Source organism: Calonectris borealis, chromosome 23, assembly GCF_964195595.1.
Source record: "Calonectris borealis chromosome 23, bCalBor7.hap1.2, whole genome shotgun sequence".
Classification (NCBI taxonomy): Eukaryota; Metazoa; Chordata; class Aves; order Procellariiformes; family Procellariidae; genus Calonectris; species Calonectris borealis.
Window position 1 is genome coordinate 2,702,941 of NC_134334.1, and position 12,427 is coordinate 2,715,367.

Consider the following 12,427-nt stretch of genomic DNA (forward strand, 5'->3'; position numbering starts at 1 on the left):
ACTTTTTACCAAAATTGCTGATTAAACTGAATTCAGGAAAAGCAAATCTGAGGTTTTAATTACGTCATTACTTGGTCTGATGAGCTATATATGAAAGTTACCCTCAAAATAGTTTGATACTCAAACAACCAAAGATGACTTTTTTTTTCCCCACTGTTTTCTTCTCGTCCTTTTGACAAAAAGATGATGTATTGTTTAAGAGACAGGTGAAAAACCTCCTGATGGTAAATTATTGAATCAGTTGTTTTGTAGATGAAATACATTAATGTATCGATTTCAGGTGCATGCTATTCCCCTGCGTTCATCTTGGGTCATGACTTGTGCATATGCTCCTTCTGGAAATTATGTGGCTTGTGGTGGTCTTGATAACATCTGTTCCATTTATAACTTGAAAACTCGTGAAGGGAATGTACGTGTCAGCCGTGAACTAGCTGGTCACACAGGTGAGTGCCTGTTCAGAATGATCTAAGTTACCTAAGCACATGGTGATGATTTAAAAAAAAAAAAAAATTTAAATATAATTTCCTAATTAAAAAGATATACTTCATTGTGCACCTTTATTTGTTGGGGGGGACCTTAGCTGCATACTACCTGTTTTTAAATGGCTTTTTCTCCCTCCTTTTTAAAAACTTTTTTTAAGGATGATACCTTTTGAACAAAAGAAGTGTAATGAGAATGTGTTTTTACTTTTCATAAGCAAGACAGCTGCCTTCTGATAGAGCTATTCTTTAGTTGCAGATGTTTGAGTTCACGTTGCTTCCTCTTCTGTTTCTCCTTCTCTCCCTTCTCCCCAAAATACAGTAGCTTAATTTTTGCCTTCAGTTTCTGTTTCCAAGGTGGACTGTCTTGTGATTGATGTGAAGAGACAGCTAGACTTGTAGGCTTTGCCTGGTGAATTAGGATGTAAACTGTAGCTGCAAAGTTCTCTGAGTGACAGATGAAGCAAAATTCGTCTAGTTAGGTAAGAAGGATTGTAGAAACACAGGTGTTAAAGTTTTTGAAGCAAGAAAGTCCCTCATGGTGCTTAAAAGCTAGTGTGTTAAGTGTGGGGGATGAGTTGGAAAATTTTTCTTTCTGAATAAACCAAGAGACTCAGTGTCACAAGGTACCTTTAAAAGCAAATTCAGTAGCTGAAGATATTCTTGCTTCCTAAAGAATGTACAGTTAACAGAAATGAGCATCTTTTATAAGCAGGAGTAACCTACAAAATCTGAACTGCTTCTGTATATTGTCTGGTAATGGGCAGATTTATTTTTATTTTTTTGTGAATGGGATTGGAAATTTTTTAGAGGAAAGCTGAGTGGGTGGTTTCTTGAACTCCATTGAAAATTAAAACACTGGCTATTTAGTAGGCACTCTGGTATCTTGTAAAGTACTAGTGTAGTGCCAAGCCTGTCACACACATCAGAGGTTTTCTGCATTCTTGAGGAATCAGTAATACCTCCAACAATCTGAGAAAGGGAATGGACTGTAATTAGGCATTTCTCCTAAAGCTGCAGCTCTGAAGCTGCACGTCATCTTTATGGTCTCTTGGTTTCCACAAAGAGTGTAATCCAAAACACAGCAAAACAAAGGTAGATTGCTCTAGAGGCTGTCAGCTTGGCTCCAGAGAAAACCTCTAACAGTTCTTTAGAGAAAATGTCAGGTGGGCTCTGTGTCCTGCTGGTTTTCTGCCTGATCAAGCCTCTAACTATACAGAGTAAAGAAAATGGTATAAAGGCTGTTCATGGAAGGAAAATAAGGTTACTCAGAAATAAATAGTTATATATTAATGAATTTTTATACAGAAAAAGTTAAATGTGAATTAAAGTACACTTAGTGGTATTTAATTTTTCTTTCCGCTGTTTTTCTTACAAAGCATGATTTATGTGATTTAGAGGAATTGTGTACCCTCTGGGTGTAGTTAAGGGTGTGAGAATGCAGTGTTGATTTGACCTTCAGATAGTGGTTGTAATGTGACCAGTAAAGTGAATTCTAAGAAGGTACTCTTCTCTAGGGAGGGGCCTCCCTCCCGCCCTTCAGGACACAAGGAAAATTGGAATGATGTTTGGACACAGGGAGCTTTCGTTTTCAGTATGTGGCTGTGTGTGTATCAAAATACTGAAAAATATTTTAGCAATAAAAAGAGCATTATTTCTATGATATTATAGCTGCTTAATGGTCTTTATGGTTATAAAATGTATAGCTGGGAAAACATGGATTTTTACATAACACGAGAGGCAGAATTTTGCTGTAATGCAAGGGACATCAAAGGAATACATTTGAGACCTGACCAGTTTGTGTGGAATCTTCTCAAAGGAGCAGTTTTAATGAGCTGCCTTTCTGTTGCAGAAGTGAACAAAGCCTAAAGCTAGAAGCTGATGTTTACAGGTTTTCATATTTTGCTGTAGTTTGGATTTTCAGAAGATGTTTGTGCTTTGTGAAATAGAGGTGGCTGGCAGGACAGACTAATTTTGTAATCAGGGCTGTTACATTGATAGTTTGGCATGTGGTTCTTCAGTACAAAGATGCTTCAGAGCATTCAGATGAAATTCTTTGATGCCACTGTTGGGAAACATCCAATGTATATGTTTTGTTCTTTGTGCTGACCAAGAATGAAGTTTATTTTTTCTCAGTAGTTGTATGATACAGTTGAGGTCATAGGCATTTGTTGCTCCCGGATGCAGTGATATACAGATCCACTTTCTAAGACAGTTTAGTGTGTGTAGTGCAGGGTTGGTTACCTATACTTCTCTCCAGCTTGGCCAGTGGATTCCATGCTTTTGCCTCACTATTCCCTCTTTCTCTTCCTCTTCCTCCTCTCCCTGCTCCCTACCAAAAAAAAAAAAAAAACAGTGTCTACCCTGTTTGGTTAAGCTGCTTAAGTTTATTTTCTTCTGTGTCACAGGCATCTTTGTTTAGGTCAATGTGCTGTGATACCAGTATATCACTGTGCTAGTGTAGAGGTTGAATTGGGCATGGAAGAGCCAAAATGTTTTGTCCAAAACGTTGGAGGTTCCTATATAAAAATTGTCTGTATTGTATTTTAGGCTTATATAGTAGTTCTTGCTTCATCCTCAGGAGAGGAGGAAGCAACATATAAGCAAGCCAGTATGCAATGTGAAGAGTAATCTCTGGTCTTATTCATCAACTTTTTATTTTGTTTTCAGGATACTTGTCATGCTGTCGTTTCTTGGATGATAATCAAATCGTTACTAGCTCTGGCGACACCACTTGGTAAGCAGTAAAATTTTGACATGATTGTTAATAATGACTTTTCACAGCTATACTCTATTATTGAAGGAAACTTTTTATTCTTTGTAAACCTAATAGTCATCCAGAAGACTAAATGTGATTTAATTATTATTCATATGTCACGTTTTTACTAGTAATGGAAAACTTGGTCTTTCAAGTTTGTTAGCTTTGGCTGTTTAGTTATATGCCCATGTTCTGAAGAGCCTGACCTAATTCTCTGTGTTAAGATGGTACGGGAAATATTTTTTTACTATAACTATTTGGCTTTCAGAAACAAGTGTACTAGACTAATGACTTTTCTCAAAGTTGTTTAGTATGCAGTATTTATTACTTAGAGTCATATCTGGATTTTTCTAATACAGAATTTAGTTTATGTGGCTATTCAGAAGAGCTCCTAGAAAATATTCTGCAGTGACAGCAGATGGGTTTTTTGAGGAGAATGTAGGTGTAAGTCTTAATAAATATTAGCTTCTGAAAGACCTCAATCTTTTTTCATAGATTTTTCTATTATATCTAATTCTTAAAAGCATGACAGCTCTCCAAAGCAGCAGTTCTTATAGCAAAGGTTGTCTAATAAATACCTCTCCTACACAGCGTCAGTTTCTTTGAATGCCCATCTATTAGTCCACTGATTCTGAGTAACTATCGAATATATATGTTTGGTTTTCATAAAAAAGTGTTTCTAAATATGTGGTGTTGTTTTTTTTTTTTAAAAAAAACCAAAACAAAACAGGATTTGTTAAGTTTATGCTCTTTATATGCTCTCTTATAAGAGAATACAGGTGCTTCAGGAGTTATTGTAGTAACTCTACAGTTGTCTAGATAACAGTTTGTCCTTGTCATCACTTCAGTTCAGCCAAGCTTCAAAGTACAGTATCACAGTACAGTCATCTCTTCTTTGCCTAGTGAAAATCTGCCACTGATGGGTCTGGTTTACTGAGAAATTACAGAAATTAAGAATCCTTAATCTTCCTTAAATGTTTAGACCTCTTGTTAGGGAGGTGATAGTGTTCTTTCATCCTTATATACTCTTTGATTATCACTGTGGTAGTGATTTTGCTGTCTTGGGAAAGTGGTGCAGCTTTAAGATGACAGACATAATTCACAAAGTTACACATCCTCAGTGAGTTTTCAAAAATGAGAAATGCTGAGTCAGCTTTTGCTGTAGCCTTACCACTGCTGCTTTAAATCAACCTTGTAGTAGTACTGGACAGTAGTCATTGGCGTGTCACAAGAACTTTGTGTATAAAGAGCCGTGAGTGTTAGTCGTTAGTTTTTTGCACTGTTTTTCAATTTAAAACCCCAATATTTTAAAATTGAGGATGGCTTTTAAAATCTTCTGTGCACAGTTATCCTGTAACATAGTCAAATAGTTCAACAAAGAATGTTTGTTTTTTCTACTCTCAGTATATTTTTTGTTAATACTTTATGGAGTTTTACTTTTTAGCAGTGATATAAACGAACAGTGATATAAACAACATAAACAAGAATTGCTGTCTAGACCTCCTAATGGAGAACAAATGTGGTGATTTTTGCCTTTTTAATTATTCTTTCAAGCGCTCTCTGGGACATAGAAACTGGTCAGCAGACAACTACATTTACTGGGCACACTGGAGATGTCATGAGTTTGTCTCTTGCTCCTGATGCCCGGTGTTTTGTTTCTGGTGCCTGTGATGCCTCTGCCAAACTGTGGGATGTTAGAGAAGGAATGTGTCGGCAAACCTTCACTGGCCATGAGTCGGACATCAATGCCATCTGTGTATGTATCAACTTGAACCGAGGACATGGGGTTTAAATTTATATTTTTATATTTCTCTCGTCTCAGCTTTTAAGCATGTACTGTATGATGTAGTATTATGGCATATTTTCTTTAACTAATAGTTCTTGTATGTGGGGAAAATACCTGAAATTTGTACAACTTCAGATCCATTGTGGTCAATGGAAACAGTGGCTGTTAAAATAGTGTTTCTTCACATGCTCTTAATTACTTCACTGTGTTTGCCCACATCCCAGTGCTGCTTTCTTTTTCCACTTGGTCTGTACAAAATGGTATATTCAATGAGACTGAGGAGTCAAGTCTGAAATCATGTGTCTTTTTTTCCTCCCACCCCCCCTCCCTCATTAAAGTTCTTCCCAAATGGCAATGCATTTGCCACAGGCTCGGATGATGCTACATGCAGGCTTTTTGATCTTCGGGCTGATCAGGAACTTATGGTTTATTCACACGATAACATCATCTGTGGCATCACCTCTGTAGCATTTTCCAAGAGTGGACGTCTCCTCCTAGCTGGTTATGATGACTTCAACTGCAATGTCTGGGACACGCTGAAAGCTGATAGAGCAGGTAAACATTTTTGGTTTTAAATATTATAAGCACAGCGTGGCATACTGAATGTGTGAGTTGAGTCATATGCACAGACCTATTAGCATTCCCTGTCTCAGTTGTAAAACTCTGTGATAACCTGTCTTTAGGATAACCAATGATGGAAGTAGCTTAATGATGTTAACAAATAAATTGGAATACTTCTAAAGGATAGATAGATAGGATAAAGCCATTAAAAATGAGGTTTTGGGGGTGGAGGGCTATTTTTTTTAGACTTTATGGCATTGTTTATGTATGAACTGTTCAAAGCAATTCAACATTGATGTTGCTGTTTATATAAAAGAAATTTTTTTTTCTGATATTTGTAGCAGTAACTGTACAGACAACCAGCAAAACAACCAGCAAATCTTTTCTTATGAGAACAAGGACCTACTCTGTTACCAAATTAAGTGATCTAGGCTTTTAAAATTATCCTAGGTGGGTTTTAAAAGCAAACAAAAAACACCAGCCAAGCAGAATATTCTTCCACATGCAGTTGAAAGGATTAGTTGCAAGTACTTTATTTGGTCCAAATTGACTCATTGCTTTGAGGGGAGGATATACTGCAGGTGGAAAAGATATAAACAAACACATAATCCTGAACTATACCAAAATAGTTTCCACTGGGTTTGTTAATTTCTGTCTCTAGCAACTTTGTTTTACCACTCAGATTTTATTCTTTGTTTCTTCCAAAATTCATGATAGTTTGTATCGGTGATGAGAAGTTGAAACTGTGGACACTCAGTTCACACATTGTAAAATATCATTTGGTTCTGTCTGCAAGTTAATGGTGCCAAATACAATTATTTCATTATAATATAATGCATTATACTGAAATGCATTTTATGAATTAGCCTTGTCTTGTGTTGAGATTTGCAACTGAGATTCTTGTACTTTGATTATTGAGACCATAAATGTGTATATAAGCCTGTATGGAGATAAATTGAGAAATTTCTCTTGATTAATGTCTAGGTTAGTTTACAATTGGCTATATTTAAGTACTGTAAAAACAATTATGTGGTTTTTCCTCTATTTTTTTCTTTGAAAAACCTTCATTAAAAAAAAAAAAAAGGTGGTGATGATCTTACCTGTAGAAATGAGAAACAATTCTTTATACCAATCTGGGTTTACGGTCCGTGTACTCATGAAGTGTGATTCTTTATTGCCAAGTTTTAGAACTGATTTAAACAACTACTTCATCAAGTATTCTGCATATTGAAATGTTCTGAGACTTAAGATTGCTGAGCAGATTTGACACTTCTATCGTGCCTGATTCTGTATTAAACACCTTTGTGGTTATGTATTCAGTTCAAATTGTATAAAACTTCTTGGCGCACTCTTTGTTTTACCAAATTCCAGCACTTACTAATGTTGAAGGTAGACTGAATTTTGATATATTAATGCTATTTCCACAGTAAATTCTAGGTAATTCCTAGGTACTTTTGTTAGCTCTAGCAGCTGGCTTCTATGTTGCACTGAATTTCTGAAGGTTGTATCATCCACTTAAACACTTATAACTTTGCTTCTGCTGCAGAACTTCTGCAATTCTGTGCTGAGGCTTAGACACTTGTATGGATTTAATAGGATCTGGAGAATAATGGTGTTACTCACACAGCGTTACTGCTTTTATAAAGTATGTCAGAAATGTTACTTCAAACATCAAGAATCCTTGTGTATGAAGTAGTCATTTTTACACTGAATTAACAGTTAAAAATATTAATTTTTAAATATAGTTGTTTATGTAAGAACTAAAACTGACTTATTCATGTTCTTTATTGTACAATAGTAAATGGAGGGGAAAAGCCCAAAATATGAATGACAAGAGTCCTATGAGCAGTGTAATTGATGTGGAAAGATTAATTTTAAGTCTATCAAGAACATCTTAGCTCAGTGCTGTGGACTGGAAAAAACTTGAATGTAATTAGGTTTTCTTTTTACCTCCTTGAAACTGTTAAATTCAAGGGGATGAAGGAAAATGTTGGCTCCCTTAATTTTTCTGCTTAGTGTCTCAATTTTTTTTTAATGGTACTAAAACTGAATTGTAGCAGATCTCCATATTGACAGATAGATTGTATGTAGGAGTTTAAATCTTGTAAGTGCTTGTAAACATAGTAAGATAAAATTAGATGAAAAATCCTTTAGTGTTCGTAACATAATTCAGTTTAATTTCTGATTTTACAGATTAAAAAATTTTATAGAATCTAACTGATCTTTATCGCAACGGAGAGGAAATACTAAGAGCTACGCAATGCATGGTTATACTATATTTATTGCTATGACATTGTCAGCAGAATTTTTGGGGCTGTGATTTCACAATTCACGAGAAACCAGTAAAGGTCATAATGTGGGGAATATACAAGGAAAATTTTGGAGTAATGCATTTACTGAATTACCCCATTGAGAACCCACCCAGTTACATCTAAGTTTGTACTTATAAAACCAAAAGCATTTAAAAATTCCAACCATGTTTGTTCAGGATTTTTGAATGTATAGGTTGACTAAACATGCGTGCCTCAGTGTTACTTGAAGTGAAATATGAAATCATCAAAGTAATGTAATATGTTTGTTACGTGTTCTTATTTATAGGTGTCCTTGCTGGTCATGATAACCGTGTCAGTTGCTTAGGTGTGACTGATGATGGTATGGCAGTGGCAACAGGATCATGGGACAGCTTCCTCAAGATCTGGAACTGAAGTAGGTAGGTATCCAGTTAATTAAGGCTGTCCTGGTTTGGTATTCAGAATGCTTTTTTCCAGGTCCAAACAGTGCTGTTTTACTGATGCTGCAAGCTTATAGTTCAGATTAGGAAAGTCACTGAGAAAAAAAAATCAGTTTGGTCAGTTTGGTTCTTTAGAAGGCTATTTGTTTAATGTATGCAATGACATTTTTGTGATGAACTACTTTTGGCATATTTTATTTTCCTGGTAGGGATGACTGTACGGTCTTTTGAATCCGGGTTGGTAAATAAATGGCGTTCTTAAAAATGAGATAACGGCTAAATGCATTCAGCAGGTAGCGAGAGCAAAGCTTGAAACTTGATTGCAGTTTATCAAAGTGCAACTCTTAATAAATCTTTCTGTGTGTCAGAAGAGCGGCGGACTCCATGACTGGAAGAAGTTTCCAACGGTTGAAAATTAAAAACGATAGCATATCCAATCCAACCATACTAACTTGGACCCCCATCCTCCCCAACTTCAAAGGGCAAGATCTTTTCCGTCTCCTGTTGCTGAAATGAAGAGCACAATTACCTTTCCAAGAAGAATTTCTGTGTTGTAAGCAAAATGAAATTGTGCATTCCTTTTGGGACCATTTTTTTTGTCTTGAGAATTTAAAAATGAAACACTATCATAAAAGCATGACCAGAAAATAAACTTGAGCATAATTGTGAAACAGTTAGCTTTCACTGTAGTTTCCAAGTTGAAGTTAAGGACTTTATCTCACACACTTGCAAATTTTAAAGTCATGTTTGTAGCAGGATTTTTTTCAAGTTTCCTTTTTAAATACATTTCTTTATGTATTTAATTGAGCAAAACAAGGGAGTCCTAGCCCAGAGCATCTGGGGGTTGTTAACGCTGTAAATTTAGTCCCTAATTTTTTTTATTTTATTTTCTAGTATCACAGATAATTGTTGCACAAAACTTGGCATATATAGGATAATGTTAAGCAGTAAGGTAACCAAGCACATGCTGTAAAAGGTAATGAATGCTTGTTTAAAGAATCCTTTCACCTTTTATGGATAACAAATGCAATCCTTGGTCCCTCCTGCCCCCCCCCCCCCTTCACCACACTGATTTTTTTAATCTGTTTTGGTTTTGTCCACTTGAAAGGGCAGTTTATATATCCTAACACTATCCTATAAGTCTCAACAACCAGGAATCTCTGTTTTCAAAAGAGACCTATCCTACACTTGGGTATTGAGTCAATTCTTTGTGTATGAAATGATGTACAAATCAATGTTTTGAAAATAATGATCTTGAACTTTCTAAGTTAAACAAAAAAAAACCTTTTTTGATTGTTTGCCATATTGGGTGGGTTTACTCTTAGAATCGCATGCTGTAGAAATGCTAAAAAGTGCATATTGGACTAAGTCCTTAGATGTTTTTTCTTTGAAGAAATAACCTGTTTAAAAACTGTAACCATTGTCGCTGTATTCATTTATTGTTGCTACTCTGTGCATAAATCTATGAAGAACTCAAGTACAAAGCTATGCACGTTTTGGAGTAGCGTGATAAGTCACTTTTTTTTTTTAAAAAAAAGAAACAGCCTGTTCAAACAATCGCTGTCAAAGATTCTGGGGTGTGGGAGGAGGGAACCTAGACCATCTTCTTTATAAATCAGTTCCTCACAGCCAGTTCCTCTTGTAGGATGAGTCCTTTGCATCTGATCAGAGTCATTTTTGTAATGAGCAGGTTTTCCTGGCTTTCTTTTCAAATAAAATGTTAAAAGCAGCAGTGTTTGGACAGCAGATTGTTCTGTTAAACTTTCCTATCTTCTCACTGTATCCAGAAATGCTCCTTCCTAGCAGCAGTAGTAGCTTTTCTCCATTTTGTTTTTTCTGCAACATTCTGTACAAAAATGTGCTGTAATTGTGCGTTAGGCCTGGATTTGGCATAAAAGATGAATTCCCTCTTACTCTCTTTCATGAAACTACTCTGTAGAGCTTTCTCCACGCCCTGTATCCCTCTTCACCTTTTGTATTTAATTTTAAAGTCAGTGTACTTCAAGAAAGCTGGATGCAAGATAGATACTATATTAAAATGTAATGTTATTTAAGATGTAATAAAGCAGTTTGACATGAGTTTTGACTGATCTGTTCTGCAGCTTATTGTTCAAACCACAAAACTGCTTCTGGCAGGATTTGAGTTATGAAATAAACATACGAGAGAAGTGTATGCTTCCCCAAAACAAATTGTTCAGTATTTTAAAATGGCTTGGATTTTTAATGGTTAATTGGGCAGAGTATGCAGTGTGTTAGAAAGTGTGTATTCATGTGAAGGGATGTGGGTTTCGTTTTAAAGCTAAAAAGAGTTGCAAGATGAACTAAAACCCTCACGATTTTTGTTATTGGAAAGTGTTGTCAGCAGTATCTGAAAATGTATGTGTAAATGTGCAGTGTATGCTAACACTGAATGGCAAGTATGTAGAGCTTAGTGGCTGCAAGCATTTTGCTTCCTCCCTTCTTAACTATTTAAGACGGACATTTCTTGGTTTGTTGCTAGAGCTACTTGAGAGCTTAATCAAAAACTGCTGGTAGCTTACTTAGCTCAAACTCCAATGGAAAGTAGCTAGTATGATTCATGTGGTATGCATCATGAAAATGCTTTGCGGAATATAAAAGAGCGTAACACCTGAAGTAAGAAATCAGAGCAAAATGTTTAGTAACTTCTTTTAAAACTTTTGTGTCCTTTAATAGGAAAAGAATTGAGTGGAACACCATGTGTTATTGCCATTTGAGGATCTGGCCAAATAAGCTCTGTTGTCATTGTTAGCTGTCCTTACTATAGGTATAAAGAAGGGTAAGTAGTTGTCATTTTAATGCTCAGTAAGAACAAAGTCTCCCCAAGGCAGAATTATATCTAGAAAAAAATAAATGGATTTTATACCCACAGAAGCAAATTCCTGAAACAAGAGGTGTTGAAAGACAATTGGTTTAACAACTTGGTACTGATTCCACTTGAGGGTTTTGTTTTGTATTTTTTATGGGTAAAGTCTCTTCTCTTGTTCTGACTTAAACAAAAGTGGATTTTCCCTTATTTCACATCAACCAAGAGAAATTCCAGTGCCATGGCTTGGTTTCATACCAAACATGGAAATTCTCAGCCTGAATGGAGAAGTTTTTAAAAGCTGTGAGTATGGAAAATATGATGGTGGCATTACTTAACTAGCAGCCGTTAACTGTGAGCTTTGGGTTTTTAGACTGCAGAATACTGGTAAGTAGCTCATGGCTGGAAATGCTTAAATTTGGGAATTCCAATTTAGTCTTTTCCAATTCCAAATGGTATAGCTGTTTTTTCCACTCACGTGGTATATTTTTATTCCAACGGATGTTTCATATGTGACTTTGTCTACTCTATAATAAAATCAATGCAGACATGATCTGTCTTACTTTCTTTAATCTCTATCTATATGTTAAATTACTGCTTCCCACCCATGCTGATAATGCCTTTGCTGACAATAAATACCTACTGAGATAGTAACTTCTTGTGTCAAGAGGCTAATGTGTAGTGTGATTTATTTGCAATGCGAACAGTTGCAAATGCCTCTTGTTACAGACAGTGCTTCTGTTAAATATCAAACTTTAAGCTATATTATTTAAATATCTGTCTGTCTTTGTATGCTTAGTTATTCAGAGAGCTGTAACTGAAGAAAAATGGGTATGCAAAGTGAGAAGCCCTGAACTCTTGTGTCTTTGACTTTGGGCCAAGTGTTTGAGTTTTGAATGCCTTTAATTTTAGGGTGGGCTTGGATCAGTACCCAAATCAAAATGGCTTAGGTAATCTTACCTATAGTAATCATAGTAACATAGCCTCCTCCCGTAGGCTTTGAAAAGATTCTGACTTAAAGATAATTCTGGGATGTGGTTCCAAAAGAGCAGCTTCACCTAGCTGCTGGCAAATTTCTAGAGCAAGGTTTCATAAACTGAGAACAATAATATGTGAGAATCATTTGTTTCTGCTTGGTCTTAGTGGCAGCACTTGCAGTTTCTTACTCGTGGGCTCCTGAGTGTGTATTAGATACATGAAGGGATGAGGAGTGGTGTCTTTGCAAAGGAGGATGGAGTAAAACTTTACGTTTTTATGAAGCAGGTTAGATGACGAAGGTGGACAAGAC

At 35.9% G+C, this 12,427-nt stretch overlaps 1 protein-coding gene across 8 annotated transcripts in view; it reads left to right on the top strand.

Moving 5' to 3' along the window:
- Positions 1 to 11,028, top strand: part of GNB1 (G protein subunit beta 1) — a 46,360-nt gene extending 35,332 nt beyond the window's left edge. For 5 of the 8 annotated variants that reach the window (XM_075172276.1, XM_075172279.1, XM_075172278.1 and 2 more), the window contains 6 exons: positions 281 to 443; positions 3,150 to 3,216; positions 4,792 to 4,993; positions 5,362 to 5,578; positions 8,183 to 8,294; positions 8,684 to 10,394. In XM_075172276.1, the coding sequence (XP_075028377.1) occupies positions 281 to 443; positions 3,150 to 3,216; positions 4,792 to 4,993; positions 5,362 to 5,578; positions 8,183 to 8,289 (756 nt within the window). In that variant the 3' untranslated portion in view covers positions 8,290 to 8,294; positions 8,684 to 10,394. Of the gene's footprint in view, positions 1 to 280; positions 444 to 3,149; positions 3,217 to 4,791; positions 4,994 to 5,361; positions 5,579 to 8,182; positions 8,295 to 8,683; positions 10,395 to 11,009 lie in introns of those variants that run through there. The other 3 variants (XM_075172281.1, XM_075172283.1, XM_075172282.1) reach the window with 2 other exon arrangements.
- The last annotated feature ends 1,399 nt before the right edge of the window (positions 11,029 to 12,427 follow it).